The 26,172-nt window shown below is 31.3% G+C and overlaps 2 protein-coding genes across 2 annotated transcripts; both read right to left on the bottom strand.

Moving 5' to 3' along the window:
• Window positions 1–2,305: 2,305 nt before the first annotated feature.
• On the bottom strand, window positions 2,306–12,642 carry LOC100783905 (beta-galactosidase 17). The gene is made up of 19 exons (XM_003543544.5): window positions 12,421–12,642; window positions 11,996–12,097; window positions 11,465–11,660; window positions 10,473–10,561; window positions 9,538–9,618; window positions 8,801–8,895; window positions 7,583–7,653; window positions 6,063–6,153; window positions 5,875–5,992; window positions 5,698–5,793; window positions 5,561–5,609; window positions 4,418–4,605; window positions 4,270–4,341; window positions 3,957–4,106; window positions 3,580–3,630; window positions 3,329–3,500; window positions 3,032–3,177; window positions 2,865–2,930; window positions 2,306–2,599 (listed from the first exon to the last, which is right to left on the bottom strand). Exons 1-19 carry the CDS (start codon window positions 12,607–12,609, stop codon window positions 2,495–2,497), a joined length of 2,127 nt encoding a protein of 708 aa, XP_003543592.1. The 5' UTR covers window positions 12,610–12,642; the 3' UTR covers window positions 2,306–2,494.
• Window positions 12,643–21,753: 9,111 nt separating this feature from the next.
• On the bottom strand, window positions 21,754–24,996 carry LOC100819692 (protein indeterminate-domain 11). Its single transcript, XM_014766110.2, has 3 exons — window positions 23,730–24,996; window positions 23,153–23,552; window positions 21,754–22,647 (listed from the first exon to the last, which is right to left on the bottom strand). Exons 1-3 carry the CDS (start codon window positions 23,944–23,946, stop codon window positions 21,822–21,824), a joined length of 1,443 nt encoding a protein of 480 aa, XP_014621596.1. The 5' UTR covers window positions 23,947–24,996; the 3' UTR covers window positions 21,754–21,821.
• Between the last annotated feature and the right edge of the window lie 1,176 nt (window positions 24,997–26,172).

Genomic DNA, 26,172 nt, shown 5'->3' with positions numbered 1-26,172 from the left:
TCATATGGCTTAATTTAGTAATTTATACAGAATAATGCAGTTTTGACTTTTTAAAGTCTAGTCAAAAGCTGAAGATATAACAACTAGTAAACTACACAAACATACATGCTGTTTGTTGTTTGAAGTTTGAACAAACTACTAAGACCCGTCTCGATAAGATCTTTTTAAAGATGACATCCACAACTCTATTTCCTTCACTTCACCTGTTGTTACTTTAAAGATATTATATATCCAAATCAATTCCATTCACTTCACCTGTATACGCTTTAATCCCAACCACAAATTTTAGTGTTTGTATGGTAAAGATTCGTAATTATTTTAATAAAATTAAAAATGATTTTTTTAAAAGACTGATCAATATTAATTATTAATTTGTTAGCTTTTGTAACTGAAAAAGATAAAATTAAAATTGACAATAAATAAATATATCTATATAAAAAATTACATTATAATTAAAATATATAATAAATAAGTATCGTTAAATTTATGCATTATATTTTTATTTTATAATGAATAACTTAAATTATGTTAAACAAGTAATTTTTAACTATAAATAATTTCTGTCATAAAACTATAGATATATTTTTTTAAAAAAATCTATTGAAATTTAATTTTGAAATAGAAATAAAAGATGATAGATTAAAAAAGGTAAATTGTTAAAAAGATCAAGTGTAAAAATCTTTATATTAATAAAAGAAAGTAAAAATGTCTGGGAGGAAATCCTTATGAGTGGATTTTTTATATATTTTTTATAATTATAAATTAATTAGTATCAAGTAATTATGATAAATATTTAATTTTTTAAATAATTAGATTGATTATTATCAATCCGATTTAAAATTCTGAAGAACAATTAAATTTATGACAATTAATAACTATAAATTAGTTTTATCAAGTAATTATTGTATTTTTAAAATTTCTAAATAATTAGATTAATTATTATCATTATCAATATTCTCTTGTTAGCTAATTGATGAGGTAGATAGTAAAATATTCACAAGAAAGGAAGGAAGAGTGAAAGCTCCCGTCTCCAAATTATATATGCTAATTTATTTATTTATTTTTGAACGACCAACAATTTTATTAAAGAAACAATCCTTTAGGAAGAACAAGACGTACCCGTACAGGATCTAGAAAACCAAATAAAAGCAAAGAAACAAAACAAAATACGTAAGAGCATACGTAAACTCCATGTGCCTTACACCCCACACCAAGAAGCTTAGAAGCACTCACGAAAACTAGAACAAAATTACAAAAGCCACCAAATCTCTGATGCCAAATACATGAAAAACCAATTCTAAAAAGATCATATGAAAAGTATCAGATCCCAGCCCCACTCACCCTAACAGCAAAACACAACTCCCCAAACATTGAAACACACCATGATCACTTCAAACTTTAAAAGAGTACTAAAAATTAGGTTTTCTACATCGATTATTTGATTCTTTTAACATCGGTTATGACTTGTTGTTGTAGCTGAAGTTGTTGAAAACTCACCATCCTACAACGACAGTTGATGGACCGATATAGAAAGACATAAATACGAAGTCGGGCCTCGAGTCAAAGCCGCCTTAGAATGATGCACATTCTACGTCGATTCTAAAGATAAAATCGATATAGAAATATGTTGAGAAATCTACATCGATTTTCAAACAACCGATGTAGAATGCTGCTCATAATGACATAATTCTACATTAGTTGTTTGGGATGACCATCTTAGTATTTTGAGGGATCAACATTGGTTATTTGACAAGATACATAACACCATCACTTCCTCGGCAACCTCCACAAGCCACCAAGACAAGAGAAAGAATTTTGTAACCACGAGAGAGGATATTTGAATCCCCTCATTCTCCCTTTTAGTCACTCCTAGGATAAAATCTTTACCTATTCCACAATATCACTGACAGTAAAATTCTTCCCTTTGAAAACCATTTTATTCCTCATTTTTCACACTGATCACACCACCGCAAACCATAACACCTTCCACCCATCCATATCAACAGAAGAACCCCTCCCACAAATAATTTTTTCGTAGATTCCACAGCTGCTTGACACCCAACACACCATACATCCTCCCCTTCCCAGAGGCTTCGACATGAAAGATTATGTTTCAAAGTAATCCTATCACGCAAGACTTTCCACACAAACATAACCATCTTTAAGGGGACGATAAGCATTTTATATGCTGATGAAACCGTGTCAACACCTAAAGGATCCTTTACAAATAATACAAGAGTTCCTATCTCATAATGAGTTCCTATCTCACAAAAAGATATAGCATATTAGAGGCAAGTGCTATGAGTTACTTTAATGTAAAAAGATTTAAATTGTAATGGTGAGGTTTTTCTTTTGTGCAGAATTGTAGCTAAAAATTAAAGAGCAATAATAACCATAGTTAATATTTACAAGCATAATGACTTGATAGTCATTCGATAACCTCCAAATTCTTACATGTATTTTCAAAGGTCAAGCATATTTTTATGACAATTTATTACAGCTGATGGAGACTCGTCCCACTAGAGCCACATGTGAAGTCTGGCTCATCCACTGTGTGCACCACAAGTTCGGGGTCTGGAGATTCCAACTCTAGTATTACCTGTACAAGTAAATCAAGTTGTGAATTGTGTTTTTCATTGATACATACAAGTGAATATAATTCAGTGAGATAATTCACAAAAAAATAAAATTAAGTTGATAAATGATAACTATAAACAGTTGAATAACGACGTGGTTAGAGACAGTTAGAATAGTTGAATTTATGTTAGCCGATGAAACTTAATACTAGTAGTATAGGTAAAATTTACAAGTCATGAAACAATAATAAATGCTAGAGTTAAAAAATGGCAATTCTCAAGACATACCAAAAAGTTATCTCCTTGTTTAAGGAGTGGAGCAGGAACGTAGAGGTTGCACTGTGGTCCTCTCAACTATCAAAGAAACAAAATTAATATTTGAAAGCAAAAACAACAAGAGTTAGAGAACTAACTATTATGCAACATAATCACAAATATAATTCATTTTACTTTACCGGCCAATATCTTCCTATATTGAAGTCATTAACAAACACAATGCCTTTTCCCCAATTGTTGAATGATATAAATGTATCCTTGACCTGACTTGATTTATCAATTAAGAAGTGGCCCGAATAAAAAGCAGGTTCTTTTGAAGTATTCCCTGCAGAAAAAGAAATACCTTGGTCAATATTTGACATCAACGATTTAAATTACCATGAAAGTGATGACTGAGAAAAGTACGAGATAGTACAAAAAAGCATTGATGGATAACGGTATCCTTTTCCACCTGATGTACTTTAGCACACACATACCATTCTTATAAATCAACTTTTTTCTGAATGATGATATGCCACTGAATGCAGAATATGCAACTTGCGTGATGGGATTGTAGGTTGACATTTCATTCAGGTTGTGCAAAGGAATAGGGAACATTTTCCACCCTTTTACTTGTTCCTTGTCCAGATAAACAGAAGACAGAATGCCCTGTAGAAGTTGTGACAAACATAAAAAAATTACCATCAAAACATTTAGAGCAGCATCGTCAACTTCAGATAACCCTTACCTTCCTATCAAAGATGAAAGACCCGTAATTTACACGACCCATGTTTTCAACCTACAAAGAAGGGGGGGGAAGCATTCAACTAAAAATATTATAAGCTGAAGGAAAACTCTTCAGAAGATGTGTGGCATCTTAATCATAAACAACTATTTAAATAAATTAAGGAGTTAATTAATAAATAATGTTAACTTAAAACCGTATGAAATACCATGGGGGTCTGACTCAATTGGACGAGAATCAGATCGTGAACTTCCACCAAGTAAAATAATCAAAACATTAATGTTTTCTTAGTCCAAGATGTAAGCTACTCAACTAAAAAATGGCCAAAACATTTTTCTGTACAAAAAAAATAAGAATACATAAAGATAGTAGTAACGTACCAGAATAAATAAGTTGATCTTAGAATGGCATTTAATATCCGGAAGAGTTACTTTGTTATTTAACCACCTTTCAATAGTTCCAATGTAAGTTGGCCTTGCACCACTTTCTTCAGAGGGGCATGAAATAAATACTTGAGCTCTGTCATGTAACTGCACATTCATCATTTATTGTATTCAGAGAAGCAAATTTCTTCTAGATAGATGAGACAATCTGTAAACTTTCTAGCTATCGGGTAATAGAAATAAGATGATAGTATCAGACGAAAATAGCTAGAAAACAAAATGAGAATTAATGAAAGAATTCAAATAGCACCTTTGGTATGAACAAAATTCTTCCACCTCTCTTTGCTTTGTATTCAGTGACATACAATACGAAACCAAACAACTGAACATAAAGGCTAAGCTTCAATAATACAAAATAGGAGGAATCTTGCACACCAGTATGAACAGAAATCACATACCTGGCCCACATACTCCATTGACATTGGGGTTTCAGATTTAAACACATTGGTGGAATTGGTGAAATCAAACATGTCAAATACGAAAGCCTCTCTTTGTAAGTGAATTGGTCCGTATCTTGCCTTTTCATTATTAGAGGGAATAGATGGAAGAGGTACTGAGCTATATCTGGCTATAACCCTTCGAATAGCTGAAACATACACAAGCACAAATTTAAAATTTTGCTTGGATGATCACATTGAAAATAACAATGTAACAAATAATGAAAAAACCAGAAGGGGAAACGAATATTAGTTTGGATCAATGAGAAGATATTCTTCAACTGAATATATGATATTTTATATCAATACAGAAGTGGTTAAAGTATTAAACATTATAGATAGTAAAGTTCCTCATAAATTTGATTAATAATGTGAGAGGGTGACTGATGAGAAAAGCATGACTCTGTTGAAACTGGCTTGTCCGGTGTGTTTTATGGGGAATGTTTTCTATCTCTGCATGAACACCCAAACTATAACAAATATCATATTTTCTTTTCCCTATAAAATAAGACAAATCTCTTAATTCTGAAAGCCTAAGTTACAAAGGGTGTGGCTTTGAAATCTCAACTATTTTTAAAACAAAATAATAAACACGAAAAACTCAAAAACATAAAGCATATAAGACATAATTAGAAATTTAAAGTTGTTGGAACTTGGAAGTAGTTAGGACTTTAAAGTTTCAACTGAAAGTCGCTAAACTTTTCTGTATCCATGTCGGTGATAGCATTTTCTTTTGCAGCAATACATAATATATGCATCTCCAACTAGTTTTGGATTCATTGCACAGCTCTTTCAAATTTTTGCAATTATGATGCTAATGGCTTTATGTACAGTTTTCAACTCAAGTTTATCTATGCATTGGTGAGTTGAAGAACTCCTTGGATAGTACGATGTAACAATGGAGAGTGGTGCATGAATGCTAGAAGTGATACAATTCACAATGGATAGAGAAAGGTATTCATGTTACTGGAATGCCCATAGCTGGGGAGAACTCAGAAATTTGAGATAAAAATTTGCAAAATAGTCACACAAAAAAATATTGAAAATGTAAATATTAGCAAACTCTTGATAGCTTGAAAATGAGAGAAAACACAAGATCCATACCATTGAATTTTGAATTGTCAACGTCACCAGATTCCCTAATTGGTGCATCCTGGATATGAGATAGTCAGTCCAGTTTGTAGTACACACAAGACAGTTCACTATGGAAGGTGCAACATAAGGGTTAAAAGATTTCTAACATAATCGTATGAAGTGAGATCAGGTTTGTAGTCAGCCTCATCTACACCAGTATTTGCTCCATTATAAAATCCAAAGTTTGTCCCACCATGGGCCATCTGAAAATTAGAAAACCCAAACCAAAATGATTATTCAAAATGTGATTTCCAAACCATATAATGGTAGAGGTTGAGACATACATAGAGAACTGCAGAACCATTTTTTTGCAAAATTTTTTCAAGAGCAGCTGCTGTAAAATCAGCATCAGTCTGAGCATTTTTCTCTCCCCAGTGTGTAAGCCACCCGGTGTAAAATTCACTGATATGACAAGCACTTTGAGTATTAACATTTGATAAACAAAAATAATATTTCATAGGAGTACACTTACGCTGACAAAGGTGGTGATTTTCCTGGGGCATTGAACTCCTTTTGTAACTTGAATATAGGCCAAGGATCTTCACCAGTACCAAAGTCAACAGCTACAAAAATATAATATGTATTACGTTATATGATCAAATATGGTCAATGCAATGTTTGTGGTGTAAGGTGTAAACTGATGAGAATAATATGCAGTTATAATAGGTCAAATCACTGATAACTGATAAGCACCCAAGCATAGGGAAACCCTCCCTAAAACCTAGCAACTGTTAAAGGGGAAGAAGAAAGCCACTTAAGTACTCCCAGGCCCCCATACTGCTCAATGCAGGACTTAGGCACCCGCGCATAAGATGAGCAGACACCCCAATTGATAAGCACCCAAGTACTTGGAGAACCCTCCCTTAAAAGCTAGCTATTAAAGGGGGAGAATGAAGCCACTTAAGTACTCCAACAAGCATTCCATACTACTTGATGTGGGACTCCCCATAATACCCAAATTCCTATCTTAGCACCACCCCTGAGAGCTGACATCCCGGGGGCAGTAATGTATGGGTCATGTGAGAAGATAACCAGTAGAGCAGTTAGTTAGTTGTTACAACAGTTAATAGTTCGTTTCAGGTCAATATATACAATGCACTGCAGATTCAGATTGTAAAGGCTCAGAATTTGGGAAGACTACAATCAGAAGAAGATTCAGATTTCAGATTGTAATGGTTCAGAATTTGAGAAGACTACAATCAAACTTCTCTCTCCTTCCACTCTTCTTTATTCTTGGTTACACCCAATGGGGTGCAGGGGTTTGGAAAGTGTACACTTGAAAGAATAGGAAGCAACCAAGTTAGTCAACTGCAATCAATTAGGCAGTTGAATGTCTCATGTAGTTAGTTACGGGAAGTTAGGCTGTCAAATAGTGGACCCACTGTGTAATTGGATTCATTCTTGGAGTACTGAGTACCCAAACCTTCTCTGTTGTAAGGGGAAACCCTTGGGGGAGTCTCTCCCTTTTCTTCTGGACTCTCTGTTTTGCTCTATCGGTAGTGCATTCTTTGCACCTGATTTCATCTCTACAATCCTAAGAAATACTATAAACTTACTAGTTACTAGGTTCTCAAGCCTTCTAAAAATATAGTCTACCACTATACAAGAATTTTGAGTATTCTTTCTTGATAGTTTGCTAAACTAATCTCCCAATTGGAATGTCATATGTTCTTTAAAATGCAAATTTATGCCTAGATGGTAAGTTAATTTATTGTGCCACTCCCTCTATTAGAGTGCCACATGTAATTTTTTTAAAATTAGTAAAGTAGGAAAAAAAATAGGTTTTTAACTGAGCCCAATGGTGTCTTGAGATCTATGAAGCCGACCTCATTTAGTGGAATAAGGTTTTATTGTTGTTGATTCTCTTTTTTAGCTTCAACATTTTTATCTATGTTTTAGTTTTAAGTCTATATTTTTTAATATAATTCTATTAATAAGAATAACTTAAAAAATAAGTTAAATCAGGAAAGAAAAACATAAGATATATTTCACCTGAAAAGATGGTATCCCCACGAATGGTTCCTTTCTCAAGAGTTTCCCTGGTGCCTCCATCTGTAGTGTATCTGAAAACAGTGGTATTGAAAACAAGTAATAAAAAAGTATATCCCCCTCAAACTAACCTAGATATTGCATTTTTCCATTATCTGTTTAAATTTTGGGTTTTTAGGGGCATACTAGTACATTATAAATAGAAGTTCAAAAGTTGGAATTCAACTTCATGTTTTGATTTTTAACCAATCCTTCTTTGTGGATAAATATATCAATACCTTATTCTGAACAATATACCACTATTGCACATTATCTGATTTGTCTCAAAACATTAAAAAGACCACTCCAAAAGTGTGTGTGTGTAGACAAGAGAACTTTTACAGTCACCAAATGATTGGTTCTCCTTACCATCTTTTCATTCCTTGCACAAATTATAATATGTCTAGACATGAATTCCTATGAGACTGTCAACTAAATTTGGTAAAGTTAATTATGAAGATGCAAGAAGATTTAAAATTGCATAATTTTGAGATATAGACCCCATCATAAGGGGAGCAGGACATGTATGGATCTCTTGGAGAATATATTAGTGAAAGTAAGATTAAGTGAAGAAAAATGAAATAAGAACTAGGAACATTTATGATGTTTGTAATTATTGATTGATTCAATTGTTTGAATGGAAACTTTTCCTCATGTCAGGATTTAATAATGAATGTTTTACCCTCAATAGCTCAAATTTGGGATCATTTGGGGTTGAAATTGTCTTTATGCAATAGAATTAGGACTACTAAAATGTGCCTATACAGAGATTTTTACATAATCAGACAGTGTTGAATGACTTCTTTTTATCTTAGCTTCTCCCACTACATCCTCTGATACTCCTCTTTCTATAACTTGTCTCTCCTTTTTTTTCAATTTGTCCATTTCTTATTACAATCTTTGCATTTTCCTTGACAGTTAAATTACTGATACTGACAGATACAGACAGAAAGAGAACAAAAACCCATGATCTAACTCTTCAGATGACCCTATTCCTACAATGACAAGGATGACACACTAGAGAATTACAACTATTAAATTGCCTAAAAAGATTATGTGTGTTTAAATAAATTGATAACAAACCAAGATCTTTTACTATAACACATTTATATCATATTACAGCAGGATATTTCAGTTTAAGAACAATGAAGTGAGAGGGTTCAAAAACATAACAACTCTTACAAAATAACATCATGCCCAAGATGACCTCTTGCCAGGGTGATCAGGTGATGGAGATATTCTTTGTCATCTCCATAAGAACCATACTCATTTTCAATCTGTGTCAAACAATGTCATATAAATCAATATAATTCTCCTATCACAAGATAAGTGGTTAACATTCAAAAGATAAGAAATGCACAAATCTTGAGAAATATTCAATGATGGTGATTTTAAGTCCAATCATAATAAAGAAATTCCAGCAATCAGGAATTTACAATTGTAGAGGAATACTTTCACTTTTAGACAAACTACTTTCCACTCAATGTAAGCAAACCACACATAATTTAAGTTTTAAAGAAAACAAATAGGATGAGAAATAATAAAATATTAGGATTCATAACATTTTTTTCAATTTATGATGTTAATGGTATTATTGGGCTGGGCTTGTACCAGTTAAGTTCTACGTACAACATCAGTATTAAATTATTAATGACTTAAATTATTAGTACATGCTATAAGTGGTGTCTCTAAACACATCTTATCAATTATTTAAATTATTTCTTTGCATTTCTCATCATATCCCTATAATTTTAGGTAGCAAATTATTCCAGTTTCAAACTAAAGCAAATAAACGTTTTGTTTTTGAAGTCAAAACACAAAACTTTCATATAATTTATGTTTTGCAAATATCTGGTATAATAATGCCAAATTGCCAATCAGGTAAGCAGAATTAATAAATTCTACCCAAAATAGCATACCTGAACCATTATTATAGGGCCTCCATTTTCATATAGAAGAGGAACAAACTTTGGAAGCAGGTTACCCCACCATCTTTCAACCTTAAATTCCAAACTTTAATAAGTCCAAATTTCAATAAAAGTAATGTATAAACATGGAGAAAGACATACAACAAATGCTTTCAAGCACATAGACATCGTAATGAAAATCATAGTATTTAGATTCACAATCTAGAATTGTTTACAAAATGTTATGAGCTCAATAATCGCACTACAAGACATTGTTACAATGAAGCCACAAATAAAGTTCACCCTTTTCCCTTTTGGAAATAACAAATAGATTGCATAATTAAGCATAGCCTGACAGCAAAGGTATTAAATGATTCCTCCAATGAGGCTGATTCAGTGATATCCAACTTGCTCAATTCCTAGGTTTGAACCCCCACTCATTGTTCATGGGTAAGTGGCCTATTTTCTGCTGCTTCCTGAAGTAACCCCATTTGCAAAGAATCCTTGTGCATTAACCCCAACATACATGTTTGAAGGTACTCCCAAACGTGTCAGGTTGTAATAAAGGCACCATATTCCCTGCTGGCAGTCCCAGTCCCCATTTTCTCAAGCAAAGAAAAAAGCCAGTATACATGGGAAAACATTTTTTACAACTTTATATATTCACTAGTTTCAATACTGGTGCTACACGTGGTTAAAAATAGAATAAATTACATGGATCCCTCCCTGATGTGTTCCCTTATTACACCCAATACCGTTTTTGAGATATGTTGAGTTGTGTTTCCAAAATTGAAAAACATTAAAGGGAAAAGCAGAAAAACAGATAAGAGACAAAAATCTAGAAGGAATAACATAAAAATACAACTCTAACCATAAGATTTGTGAGTGTAAAAAGTTAGTTGTATGGCAGACCAACATTATCATAAAATATACTGAGTAAAGCATACCAGTTGAAGATAAGTAGGATCAGATGATCTTGGTTTGGGGGTTGGGATCATGGAATAGAACCAACCTGGGAAACCGCCCCAATCCCACTCTGAAATAAATCAACAGTAACTCATCATCTTGAATTCTTGTATACCATTTTCAACAAAATATCAACAGAAACAGAGATGGCATTAAATAAACTGCATAAAAGAGGAAATAACATAAAAATAGATAAGATTGTATTCTAGAACAATGTCAAAGTTAGTGCACAGCATATGGATTACGGAAGCCAAACATTCTTTTGCTTCTCTATATCATCTATAAAGAATAAGAAATGGAAATATTTGTGCCAAAAGATGACAATGGGCAGCCATACAGACTTTGGATTGGCAACATTTAACACATGTTGCCTTCTGTTGTTTAGACGTATTACATAGGAAGAAGTGACTATTTGGCATTATGGATCGGGATGATAAATTTGACAGGTCTCTCAGATTTGAAAATCATCATAGCAAGATCATTAATATTTATGTTTATATCTTTTGATAAATAAATCTGCATATAGGCAGGATGAAGGCAAGCAATTAAATGAATTTCACATCTGTAATTCAAGATATTTATTAAATGAAACGTAAGCAGCAGAACAGAACCATACATCAGAAAACTACAATTAGGAAAGGCAGAGCAAAGGATGGCTTTTAGAGTGGAGAAACTTGGTGATTAAAAATTTCAATTCAAGATTGGTTAAATATTACAAGAAATTTCAGCAAGTGAATCTAACATATAAGCATAATTATAATGTTCCATATAATCTTAAACGGTGCACCTGAATAGAATATATCAGTGAGGAAATTTTTCATGGAACTTGCATGATATGGGTTTTAAGTGTTTTACAATTCTGCTTTATTGTTAAAAAAGATATAAAAATCTAAGAGAGTACATAGCAAAAATTACAATTGAAGCTCCCTAATAAATTGAGTAAATGGAACATTTAAACTGTAAGATATGTAACCTCCGCATATGTATGGTCCGGGTCGAATCATCACAAGGAGACCATGTTTGTGACAAAGGTTGAGGAATGCTTCAATGTTTGCAAAACCCTCAAAAACAAGCTTTCCCGGTGCGGGCTCATGCAGATTCCAAGGAACATATGTCTGAATTGTGTTCAAGCCCAATGCCTTGGCTTTTAGCAGTCTATCTTCCCAGTACTGCGAATTAGAAAAAATCAATATCATTGTATAAAAGTACTTAACTCGAACAAAATAAATTGCTTATGAGTTATGACCTCCCAGAGAAATGGAGCAAAATTCATTTATCAGTCTGTGTTATCCTTATGAGGAAGATAACAAGAGGGCGTGATAGCTCACTCAATTTTCTTGTTATGCTATGTGCATAAGATACCAAGATAAAAGAACCAAAACATATTTAAAGAGGAGGAAGCAATAATATTGCCATTGATTGTAACAAAATTATGATGCGTATTGTGCGAATTGTTGAAAATTCCTCTCATTAAACTAAGAGATGCAAGCAAGAAGTGTAGTACCTCTGGATGCACTCGAAAATAATGCACGTCACCACCGATGATCTGAAATGGTTCACCATCTTTCCAGAACCTATCGTTGGCGATCTCGAACTTTCTGTTAACCTGATCACCAACAATCACAGTTAGTTAAGGTAGAAAATAACAAACAAACTAGTTCAAGCTATCTTAGAATTGAAGAAAGTATTTATATCATAGTATTGTCCTATTTTAATAATAATAAAAAAAGCTATAAGTTAAAAACTTTTTCACTACCAGCTCAATATCACTGATTCAGCGAACACAACAATTTTAGAAACTACGATCTACTATCCTTAGCAATTAGCAAAGAGCTAGTTAATGCAAACTAAATGGCAATACTCAGATTAAAAAAAAAGATGAATGTATAAGAGAGAATTGAGTCGCGGGAAATGACTGAAGGAACTTACTGTATTGCGATGAGAATGGTGAGAGGAGAAAGAAGGAAGAGGAGCGAAAACAGGAAGAAAGGCGCAAAAAAGCATGAAAGAGACGAAGATGAACAAAATGGTGGGCTTCGAGCTTAGCTTCTTCGCCATGGCCAGCAATTTCGAAGCTGCACCGCTGGTCGTCTTCTTCTTCTTCAATCCGATTCTCATTCACCAAACCCAATTCAAACACACTTCACTATATTTAATATTTATGGGGTCAAATTTCATATTTCCCAACCCCATTAATTTAATTTCATTTATTTTATCTAAAAGTATCACAAGGACTTAAGTTTTAGTCTTACTATTAATTAATTTAAATGAGCTATAAGGGGGTAATTTATAAATATTTATGTAAGTGTTGTTGTTGAGTTTGGAAGCCTATTATTAGTGTATTTGGATAACATTAAAAAATCAATTTATCTTATAAAATTATGATAATATCATGAAAAAAAGAAGTAATTATTTATTATTATTTTTATCATAAAAAAATAATTAATTATTTTTCGCTGAATCTAATTCAAACACATTGTATGTCACTCTATATGACTCATCCCATCATATCAATATATCTTTTCTAAGCAAAGGGCACTCTATAATTTGAGGCATGGCCTCCTTAACCAATATTGGCCTTCTCTACAAACATGACAAAGCACCACAAGCCCATCAATGTCATCCACATTTTAGAGCAGACAAGGATTCGCAACATTTGTATTCTATAACTAGTACTGAGAAATAAGAATACGAATGTGTAACTACTAACTGGAATATACTTCTATTCATTTCAGTTTCGAAGATGACACAATTTTATTCAATATTCATTTTCTATCCCTTTCAAATAAGCCAAAAATAGGAGTTTCCACTAGCACGGTCACAGCATTGCCAACGACAAAGTATCCCCAAAAACAATATTTCAAATGGACCGAGTAATGTTAAGCTATGGAATACTGACACCAATACGAACAGGGCACGGACACAGATATATGAACACCTGTAATGTCCAAAATATAAAACGTAATACGAATATCGGATATCGTGATGTTAAGAGGTGAGGTACTCCGGTACTCTAATAGAACCAAACAAAGAACAAATACAGAGAGGATTTTTGGTGTACTAAAATTAAACAAACTTATGCATAACAAATTATACATAGTAAATATTGTACGTACTGACCGTATATCATCAAAATTATTATATTTTCACCTCTCCAAAAGATTGTATCATTCTCGCACCAACAACAAACGCATGTTCTCAGCAAAAAGAAAAAAACAACAGACGCACGTACTCCATTTGCTACATTGACCCATTTCAGAAGTTGTTCTTTACTTCTTTACTTGGAAGGATGACTTGGCTGATATGAACACCTATTTTGCAGGTATTTTAAGAGATTGCAAATTCTTGATGACGGAACATTCTGTGAATCTTTTGCTGGTTGTAAATAGGAATGCTAATAGGGTGGCCGATTATTTGGCTAGATTAGCTTTTAAGTTTGTGGATAAATTTTGGCTTCATGATTTTCCTGCACCAGTTTTGCAATTAGCTGATATTGATGTAATGCCTGATGGCAACTCTGTTTCTGAGTAATACAACAGCATTCTTACATAAAAAAAAAAAAAAAAAAAAAAAAACATTGACCCATGTACTACAAATGTTCTTCCAAACTATGGACTGAGTCCAGGAGTCTTTTTTATTTTGTTGGACCAAAAGTCCAGGGAGTCAATACCATGGAATTTTGGTTTTGGTATATCATCTTTACTGCATCTATAGCCCATCATGCTATCGACATCTTAATCTTTGAACCAAGATTTCAGCTTTTCTTTTTTTTCAAAAACAATTATTTGCAAAATAATCTAAATGTTGTGGAACATGACTGAAATTTAGAAAATTGTAGTTTACGATTATTTTTTAATCTAAAAATTTGTATCTTATGATTATACAATTATTTTAAAATTACTTTTTGTTAAAGTTCAAAAAATAATAATAATGGCATCGTTTGTTTAAGCTTATTTTAAAAAAATTAATAAAATAAGCATTTTTTTTCTTTTATGAAGTATTTGTCTAGACCATTTTTTTCTTAAAAAAGGAAGAAAATTGTTTTTTTAAAAAGTAAATCTTATCTATTTCTTAAAAAAAATACTTTTGTTTTAAAATATATTTTTTTAAGTTTGAACAAGGTGACTTAGTGTTTGAAGAAGAATAAAAGGCAAGGAGGAGATAAAAATGCAGGGGCAAAAGGGAAAAAAGAATGTCAATAACATGGGTGGGCATCTATTTAATTATACTTAGATATAAGGTGGAGGACATGAATTCATCCCTCAATTCACATTATTCTCATCAACATATTCATAGAAAGATATATAATTGGTCTAATGATTGGAAAGAAGAATTTAAGAATGAAAAAAAGGAAAAACATACCTTAAGTTCAAATCTTCTCATTAATATTTCTAATAAATTAACATTTTCCATTAGAAAGAAAAAAAAATCACATTCAAGCCCCGATCCAATCTTAGAGACTGGGCTGCTGAATCTTATTCACTTAAAAAAAATGATAGTTTGTCACTTCATTAATAACACCTTCGAGTTTGAGATAATAAAGTGGTAAATGGAGGGAGAAAGCTGAAAGCTTTGCATTAATGTACATGGAATGGAGAGAAGGAAGAAAGTGATGGGGGCTTGAGTCAAAGAGAAAAGGTGACATTATTTTTTGCCAAAGGGGAGGGGTGGGGAAGCATCTTTACAATGACAAGTCAACTGGGATTGTGGCTTCTACATATGCAAACCATTAAACTACGAAAACAACAAACAAAAACCCTTTCAATATCATTCTGCCAACTCTCTCAGCTTTTATAGGTACCACTACCAACCTCATATTATTCTAATTAAGACTGCAGACAAAAAGAAACCCCAATAAAAGAATTGAACCTCTAAAACCAATGCATCCACATAATACAGTAACAGTACTCTCTCTTGGTCTTGGGGGACTGTGCTTTATCACTCTTCCCTTTCCTTTTACGTTGTTAGCTGTCTCTCCATCTTTCCTGTCTCCGACAAAGAAATTTCAGTACTTACATAAATTTGACAAACATGCAATTATCCTATTATTATCTTCAACGTACATCAGAAATGAATTTTGCTGATCCTCTTCATTTGAAGCTATAGAAGAACGACACTGATCATGCGACTTCAGAGATCAAGACCAAGTTCAGACGTATATATGTGTAAAGATAATTTGTCACGTTTCAAGGATTGAGCATTAAGTATGATCATTAACTTAATACATTATTACATTTTACTTAATGTTTCTAATATTTTTTATAAAAAAATAAATTTCTTTGAAATTATAATAAATATTTTCCCTTTTCAGTTTTTATATTCTTAATTATCCAATTTTTTAAATACACAAATTAACATTCTCGATTCTTAAATTGAGAATATAATACGTTCTTTCAAGATATCGTTTGATTTCACCGTTTAAATCTGATTGATTATTTGTGTTTCTTTTCATGTGTAAGATGACGGCTCACAATACTAGAGCATCTGAATTTAGAGGAATCTTCCGCGTAGATGTTTTGCCTTTGCCAAACGAATAAAAAGAGAGGTGCCAACGCCACTTTCAAAACTTGCTTATTATATGAATATATATCTTCATACACTGACCTGACATAGCAAATCTTAGGGCAGGGATGAGAATCTCTCTCACATTTCGCATCTGATAAAAGTACTGAAACACCAATGTGCTAATGGCACCTCCATAAACAAAATTCATATCCATATGCACCAAAAAAAACATATATTGGGTTTGTTTACATACATCTTTCTCATCAAACAATCAGATAAAATCGTTATAGTCTATAAAATTCTTGTATATATATTCTAAGTATTTAACAAAATCTTATACATAGGCTCAAATTCAAACTAATTAAGCTATAGTAGGATTTAGCTGAATTAATTGGATAAGATTATGAGTTATTGTAAATTTTGTAATACTTATTTTTATAGATAAAAAATTACTAATTAAGCTAAAACATTATTATGCCACTTGATTCAAGTGCTCGGTAGCATTAATGGTTCAATACTGTGTTGCCATTTCATGACTCTTTTAATTCCTTTTAATTTCAATTAATAAATGTAAATAACAGAAGGCTAAAATAATGTTCTTGAAAAAAGCATATGAGAAGCTTACATTAGTGAAAGTAATGCTTTATTTGTTAATTTTAAATTAATATAAAATATTTCTTAAATTAAACATGAGTTTAATATTTATGTATTAATAATATAAAATAGTTTTACAATATCATTCAATCATAAATTGATATTTGAATTACTTTAAAATAATTATTTTAAAAATCAATAAACTTATCTATATGATAATGATTATGATTGGATAATTATATAAAAAATTTTATATTGTCACTGAATAAATAAATTTTTTCTAATTATACATATGCTTAATTTGAAAGGAAAACAATGAATAAAAAGGTTGTTTTAATTTACAAGTAATTAATAATACTATTGGATAACACTTATGTGTGTACCAAAAAAAGATATCAGATTTGTATTATGCATGGCTTTTTGTGTGGAAATAGATGATGAAGAGGATAGAATTTTCAAAAAATAAAATTATGAGATGCTTTCTATTTTTTTATTCGTTATTATTATTGTTTTTTATTCGTGATGTTTGTGTTTGTCTATAATTTAAAGTTTTAGAAGTTTTTAACTTAAATTGAATTAAGCATTGTTATCGTAAGCTAGCCTTATATATACTACTATTTAAACCATGACAGGTATGCACCCAAAAAACTATGACAGGTGGATGGTCTTCAATTTGCACATAACTATCTAAAAAGGACATTAATCCGAATCGTCAACCACAAAACGTCTAATTAAGAAAAGAAAGATTATATATCTGTGTGTTTGCAAAATTAGGAATAAATTGTAGCAAGATTTTTTTTTTTCTGCCTGAGCTAGCTGGAAATTAAAATAAGAAAAATAAGGGATGGATATGATGAAGGGATTTTCCCTCGGGATTGAATCCTACTTGCACTTACATCGGGTATCAAACCACATCTTTCTTTTATTTTAATTCCTCAAAAATCACACAGCAACAAATCTAAATCAAGCTAACATGCATATCATAGTCACCCCATCACAAAGAATCCAATGCTTTTTCAAAACCCAAAACCCATCCTGTCAATCGTATATCCCGTAACAAACTTTATACTCACAACACATGCATACGTCCCCATAATCAAACTCTTCCATAAATTCTGATCGTATATCGATGTTGCTTCCATGACCATGTGTGACTATGTCTTGTTGCTTTAGTTTCTTTATTGACCTAAACTGTTTTGAACTTCCTTCAGTATTGATTAACTAGCAATTTAGCAATTTGGTTTTCAATTATTTCATTAATTCCACAATCTTTTCTCTACGCCTATGTATGCTCTTTTTAATTTGTTTTGATCTTGTTTTGTAACTGATCCTTACTCTCGGAGACACTCAAGATTAAGAGTGATCTAACCACTAGTTGTTTATAAAATAAAATAGATACACCAGTTAGTGTTGGTTTGGTACAATTGATTTTAAATAGTTAAATGTGATTGAGATATGCATATAAATTAATCTGAACTATATATTTGCAAGAATGAGTTTTTTTATTAAAAGCAATGTGAAAAATTGACTTTTTTTTTTAAATTTTAAAACAAACAAAAACTTAACTGGCTTAAGAAAATTTGAGTTTTCACCACTAATTAAGTTTGCAGCAAATGATGAAAGAAAAAGGTTAATAATTAAGATTTGGTACCAGTGAAGAGAAAAAGGTTATAATTAAGATCCAAGATAAAGTGGTAGGTAGGATACATTTTCATGTAGACTATCTTATAACGATTCAAAGCTATCATTATTCATGAGAACATTTGATTACTTCATAATTACCAAACTAAATAGCAAAATAGCGATCAATGATGAATATATTCTGCAGATTTTATCGTTAAGTCTTCCATGAACACATTGGATCTAGCATTAACACCACGAATTTATTCAAAGAACAAGTCCTCCACTTTGCTATTAGCTAGGTATTAGAAAACTAATACAATATCAAATTGAGTATTGTTTCTCAGAAAGGAAGAAAAAAAAAAGTCTTGCTGTGTTACATATATATTCTTCGTCTATATGTGCAATATCAAATTTTTAATATGCATTAATGTTTTTGTTGAGACATGTAATGTTGATCTTTTTATTGAAAGAAAAAATATGCATTTTTGTGTGGAACACTTGAACTGAGAAAGTTTGCTTAAAATCCACAATTCGAACCAAAAATATAAGTTAATTATTTTACACCAAAGGATATATATATATATATATATATATCCTTTGGTGTAAAATAATTTTATGTTGAGATTTTGTACTGTAATTTTTTTAACTTGACACAAATTTTTTTTTATTACTTCAAGCCGAATCAAAGTTTAGAGGCACTTAATCAATTTTACTTGATACTAATAACCAAACATTTATGTGCAACATTTTAGACTTGAGAGAACTCAAAAATATTTTTATTTTCAAAGCAACAATTTTTTCATTCTTCATTTTGTATCTTAGAACTTGAGAATGTCACTGAAATTCCTAAAAGCGCATTCTTAATTTTAATCCAAACATGCATAGTCCTCTTTGTGATTAAAACCAAACACACACTAATTAAATAGTGTCGAAGCAGAAATTGAATTTAAAGGATTTTAAGCAATGGTGAATCTTACAGTCTTACACCACATGAACTCATTTATCTTGTAATGAAGTCCTTATATATATATATATATATATATATATATATATATATATATATTGGCGGGAGTTCTTCGTGCTTAAGTTTATTTATTTAATTATTTATCATTTTTCTTGTTGTACGTACTATATAAGAGGGTTTGCTAGCCAATATGCAAAAGTAGAAATGTGATACGGATCGACACATACACATTTTGCCCATTGACGTTTATCGTTCTTAATGTTTATCTATTTTCCTTAATGTCTGTAAAGCTGCATGAACTACAAAATAAAGAATGCAAACAGAGCGTGATAAGGACTGAGCATGTAGTTATTCATATCACAACAAACATACTTCAACTTGAATCCAGTGGCATCGCAAGAAAGCATAAAAGACAAATATTGTCAGAAAAGAATATAAAGCTATATCCAAATATATGATTAAAAAAAGTATCACCCCATTCTAAAAGTAGAAAATTGAAAAAAGATGAATAGTTTTATCACAAATTTATTGACCATATGTTAATATCAGTGTTTCACTTAATTTTAAAAGTTAAGAAAGACGGAAAAGATGAAAATTGAATCACAATATGGTTGACGACGAAAACGGAGGTAATATTTTTTCAAAATTATTAAATAGGGGTAAAATTTAAATTAACATTCAAAAAAAAAAATCATAGCAATTTATTACTTTCGCATCTAAAGTTGTAATATAATGTGTTACGACTTTCTTTTTCATTGAAGTAATAAATTATTTTAAGATTTTAACTTTTTTTTCAATTAGACTTCAATGTTGTAAGGATTATTTTATTTTCAAATCATAAAATATTTTAAAATTTTAATTTTTTTTCTAACACAGCTTTAAAGTTATAAGGAATTTTTTTTTCTTTTTTTATTGAAGTTGTAAAAAAATTTACAACCTCAATTTTTATTTTTTTAAAGTCATAAATTATTTACGATTTCAAATTCGTAAATAATTTTTATTTTAATTATTTCAAAAATTAATATATGTTTTTTGTTTTTTGTTTTATTTAATATATTTTTTTATTGATGTTAAGGATTATTATTTCTTTGGTAAATTAAAAAAAATAATGCAAAGACTTAAATTTAAATAAAAATATTAACATGTAGTTTTCTAATCAACTAAAAAATAAAAATATATATTATTTGGTAAATTATAAATTAATATTTTTTGTTAATATTAATAACAAAAAAATTAACATTTTTGTTATACAAAGTATATTTTAATGCTTTTGTTTAAATTTAAGTCTTTTACATTATTTTTTAATTTATAATAGAAATAATAATCTTTAACATTAGTAAAAAAATATAGAAAATATATTAAATAAATATATATAATTTTTTTAAAATAAAATTGAAAAAAAAACAAACACTAATTTGTTAAATAATTAAAAGAAAAAATTATTTAGGACTTTGAAATCATAAATAATTTATAACTTTATAAAAATTAAAAATTGAAATCGTTAAGTCTCTTACGACTTTAAAGTTATGTTGAAAAAAAAAATTAAAGTCGTAAAGTATCTTAGGATTTTAATAAAAAAAGAAAAATAAATAAATAACCCCTTACAACTTTAAAGTCTTATTAAAAAAATAAAAATAAAAATTGTAAGATATTTTATGACTTCAATAAAAAGAAAAAAAAATTATAATACAATCTACGACTTTTAATTCAAAAGTCTTTGCATGATTTTTTTTAATATAAAAAACAAATAATAATCAAACATTAGTAAACAAATATAGAAAAAATTAAATAAAACTAAAAAAAGAAAACATGCATTAATTCGTTAAATAATTAAAATAAAAATCTATTTATGACTTTAAAGTCGTAAATAATTTATGACTTTTAAAAAATTAAAAATTGAAGTCGTTAAGTTTTTTACAATTCAATGGAAAAAAAAATATTTCATTAGTTACAACTTTAAAGTCATGTTAAAAAAAATCATAAAGTATCCTACATTTTTATATCCAATGATTATCGGTAACGATTAACATTTTTAAATATGACTTGTGAATCATATTTATAGAATTTGAGATAATTGAAGACTAAATTTATAAATAAATTTAAAGGAAGATTAAAATTAAAATTAGAAACAATTATAAGACAAAAATATAATTTTGCAAAAAAAAAAAAAAACTATTTGAAGGTTATCATTGCCGGTGCAAGCAGTTAGAAGCACTATATATTAAAATAGTTATCGTACCGGTATCTAATACATATATATTCTTCCTATTTACTTTTAAATATTTACGTATTATAATTATTTGGCTCGGTAATAATAATATTTTATTGTATTTATAACAACCGAATTGATTTGTTATCTCTTGTAACTAAACAAACAACTGAATTAATTTATTTTATCTGTACTTATGTTTTAATATTTATAGTATAATCAATGTTATAACTAATTCTTATTCATATCATATTTCATAATTTTTAAGGAAAGGAAATAAGTGCATTTAAGGAAAGAAAATATTGGGATTCCGAAAGGTTCGGGAAGATTGACAATATATATCATAAACAAAAGCAAAATTTAAAAATAAGCTAAAATAAATGTATATTAATATATTAAAGAAAAAGAATCCAAATATGTATAAGACATATGGAGTTAACCTTGCCAAGGGTTTCGGGTTTGGTTGTGTTGGGAGGAGTTCATGCAGTTTCCCACGCCAGCAATGTTGAGGATATCAGTGTGAGAGAGATGTCTAAGACCCAAGAAATCTCTTGTCAAGCCTTCGTTATTGTTTCCTCCGGCACCGCCACCGCCACCTTCATCGGCGGTCATGGCATCGCCACCACCAAAAGTGTCCTCAAAAGTCCCTTCAAAGGGGGAAGAAGAGAAAGAATTGATAACATGATGAAGGAGTGAAGGAGAAACACCAACACCGTTATCAACAGCTTTATTATTCCCGAAAGGTAGCAAGTCATGGGGAGTGGGGTTCATCTGGTGGTCACGTGAGGACAAATTCAAAGCAGCATTGGCAGACACGTGAGCCTGCTGTTGGTGGGTCCTAATCATGGAGCCGGTTTTGCTCATCGTTGCACCCATTTGGGCTGCTTTCTGCAGCAATGCTGTGGCTGACATGTGAGGAGCTGTTTGGTGGTAAGGAGGAGGAAGAAGAGTGGGACCACCTCTAGGGTTAGGGTTTTCATGGAGATGATGATCTTGATGAGAGAACAAGAATGATGATGAAGCAGAAGAGGGTGATGGTTGCCCAAGCCAATGGGGTATGCAACCTTGTTGCTCTTTCTTCAATGGGAAATTATTATTACTAGCATGGATCATGTCTTGATGAAGAGAGGATGAAGAGATCACTACTCCTGCTGCTTCAGTTGGTTGAGTTGTTGAGTTGGCTACTATGCCTGTCACTGATCTTGCACTCTCCTCTGCTAATGCATCGCAGAAGGCTCTGTGTGTTATGAAACTGTCCCTCCTGCAGATGATTGTCATAAGCAAAACACATACAAACAAAACCAAAACCAAACCCATGTCACTAAAGTGCTGTAACAGTCCTCAAATTTTTATTTTTTGACTCTTTCTCTTTTCCCAACACCTAAAAGACACACACATACATACTCCATGTTAGGCACCTGCCACTGCATTAATAAAATTTCTCAATTTTAATTTCCCTGTACTAACACTTTCTCTCTCACAAGTCACAAGGGTGTCATTATAGTTAGGTACGTATATTCTATATACTATATAGTATTTATTATATATATTACCTAGTTCAAATGTTCAGTGTATATATATCATCTTCTCCATTGTAAGAAGGGATAAGGAATGCGGGTGGGTTTAATATTGTACACATTTGAATATAGAGACGTGAATTTGAGTCAACCTCGGATTGAAATAGCATCCTTCATAAATGAATGATTTCTTTGACTTGTGAAGTGATTCATAAATGGTCGTTCTTGATGGTTGTTTAGGTTAGTTACCTTGAGAAGAGGGTTCCACAGTCACATCTGTACTCTCTAGTGCCACAGGTCTTGGAGTGAGCTTTCCAGTCTGATTGAACAGCATACTTCTTGGAGCACTTGTCACATTTCCACTTCTTCTCGCCGTGTTTTCTGCAGAAGTGCTTCTTGATGCCAGTGAGGTCCCCCAGGGCCCTTGAAGGCTCGTGGTGCACGCAACTAGGTTCTGGGCACACATACACCTTCTTCCTTATAATGTCTTTGCTTGATCTCTGCTTCAGCTTCCATGGTAAATTGTGTCCTCTTCTGTGAAGTTGGAGATTCTGGTCTCTTTGAAATCCTTTGTTGCAGATCTCACAAATGAACCTATTAGTTGCCAAGAGAGTCTTTGGAGACAAGGCGACAACTTCAGCTTCCGGGTCTAAATAAAACAATTAAGAAAAAAACAAACACCAAACCAAAAAAATAAAGGAAAAGTTAAACCCAATTGAGATAAACATTAAACAAGACAAAGACATACAACAAACAAACCAAAACCAAAACAAAAAACAAACTATGCTTAGAAGTTTGAATAGTAGAGATATAGTAAATAAGAAACCTGGGTTGCCAGGAAGGTTTCTCTTTTTCTTTAGTGGAGGCTGTGTTTGAGTTGGTGGTGGAGTAAAGTATTGCTGTGAGTAATCAGTGCCAATTTCGGTTCTGTTGCCTGAGGAAGCCCTAGCTTCACCAGATGCAGAAGTCAAATTAGACATGGTTTTTGGAACATCAAACCCTTCATCATCTTTTCCCATATTTGGAGTTTTGTGAATTATCATGAGCCATAGATCTGAGTTTTTTGTATTTACAAGTCTTGCTAGCTTCTGGGATCTGAGGACAAACCTCACCTAAAACAGAAAAGGAAAAAGCTGGAACTGGACAAGAGAGAAAAGAACAGAACAAAGAAAAAATAATGTATGTGTTAAAAAAAAAAAAAACAGAAAACTGGAGAGTTCTCTACATCTGTCAAACAAAAATACTATAAACTTAATGGATAGTTTCCTCTACTTGCTTGGAACCAACCCAAGAGACAATTTTTGTTTCTTTTATATATACCAAGAAAATCCCGTGATGGCCACTCTAATATGAACAAAAATATAGACCCAGTTACTCCAAGTTCAAACTCAGAAAAAGAGAGAGAAAGAGAGAGAGAGAGAGAGAAGAAGGATTCCCTTCTATCTGTACCAGAAACCACGAACCAAGGAGAACCCTACGGCAAACTCTGACGTTGCTCTTTCTCTCTTTTCCTCTGTTCTCTTTTTCAACACCAGAAAAATTTTCCTTCTTTATTGTTTATAATATATTTTGCTTTTAACCAAGCTCAATTATTTTTGCTATAAACTTTTGTTTATATACACATACACTATTGCCTTTCCTTTCTCTCGTAAAGTAAGCAGAAAAAAGGAATGGAAAAGCAACCATGTGTAAAGAGAGTATCATTTGTATATGCAGATAGAAGATATATAACATAACAGGCATTTAGAGAGAGAAAGAGAATGATAGCAAGAGAGAAGTTCCCTTATGTTACTTAACATCATAGGTAGTGGACCCTCTTTTTTGCTTTCCAAATTTTACTGTGACATGATTGATTCATTGATTAAATTCCAACCAGCATGGCTAAAAGTTTCTTAGTTCTGCCCTTAATTCTTTTTTTATTCTTCTGTATTTTATACTTTTTTCTATAGCTCATTTCTTCACTGCTGCTTATTAAAAATATAGCTGAAATTTCCGACAATTCTTGCATGGTTATATATACGATTTAAATTAAATTTTTCTTTGGTTATAGATCTACATAGAAAAAGCTGCCTAACGTACCAAAATACTAAGCGTCCCCCCTTATCTCTATCTCTGCATCCTTCTACTATCTTATACGAGCACAATTTTTTGTCGGCCTTGTCATTTTCATTTCGTAATTGTCATTATCAACATTAAAATAAACTATTAATGTTGCAACTATAGTACGGATGCAACCTCAACTTACAAGCATCAAGTTGGACACTCCCACCGTCCTATACTTTTTTAGTTAGGTAAATGTGGGACTTAAATTACGAGTATCACAAATTAATTATTCAATTGAGTTAAACTTCTTAATAATTTGTTGCTCTAAAGTAAATGAGGGTAAAATAACTAATATTAGTTATTGATGGAAAAAAACCAAACAATTTATATCCATAATATATTCTAATATCTAATGCGTTTTGTCTCTTCTCCAAAATAAAATTGGGTCTCTTCTCCTTTATTTTATCTTCTGCTCTCCTAAATCCGTTATAAGACATCATAAGTTTCACCTTAAATTCAAACAATGGACACTCATATACTTCGGCTAACGTTGCTTTGCCGTTACTTATGCTCAAGTTGACTCCAAAATCAATAATAGAAAACGAGTGATCACTTTAAATGGAATTCTATGCTTCCATGTGTTTACAATTTGTGGTGGTTAAGTATTGACTCAATGACTGAAATTAAATATGTTTCATTAGTGTCTTTTATTCTTTTGCATTGGAATTAAAGAGTCACTTATAGAACCCAAATGGTTGAGATAATGGTGTAAAATTGTGCTACCTTTATACGAGTAAGGATGATCTATTTAAGGAGATAACTCATATTTGATTTTCACGGTGTATAAAATTTCCTTAAGTAAATAATAACTACTTATCATTAATGAAATTAATATCTCTAACCCAGTGTGAATTAAAAAAATACTCTTGATCTCTTGACTCAGACAAAAAAAGAGTCACTTGTGCGTGATAAAAAAAATGTCAATGATTGAATATTTGATTTTTCAGTTTGAATGCCCATATATGGTTTGGATATGTAAAAAATTGAGTGAAGTTAGTTTCTAACAGGATGCTTTCACTGTACATGTGTATCACAAATAGATCTGGCGTTTGGCGAACGCAAAATATAAATTCAAATTTTTGCAAATAATGCATGTCTTCAGCCTTCAGAGTCCAGTTGACTTATGTCTGGTTTGGTCATTATGCTTGATTATATTATATGTAACA

This window comes from Glycine max, chromosome 13 (assembly GCF_000004515.6).
Source record: "Glycine max cultivar Williams 82 chromosome 13, Glycine_max_v4.0, whole genome shotgun sequence".
NCBI classification, from domain to species: Eukaryota; Viridiplantae; Streptophyta; class Magnoliopsida; order Fabales; family Fabaceae; genus Glycine; species Glycine max.
The sequence above is the reverse complement of the archived record's forward strand: the minus strand, read 5'-3'. Positions and strand labels throughout refer to the sequence as shown.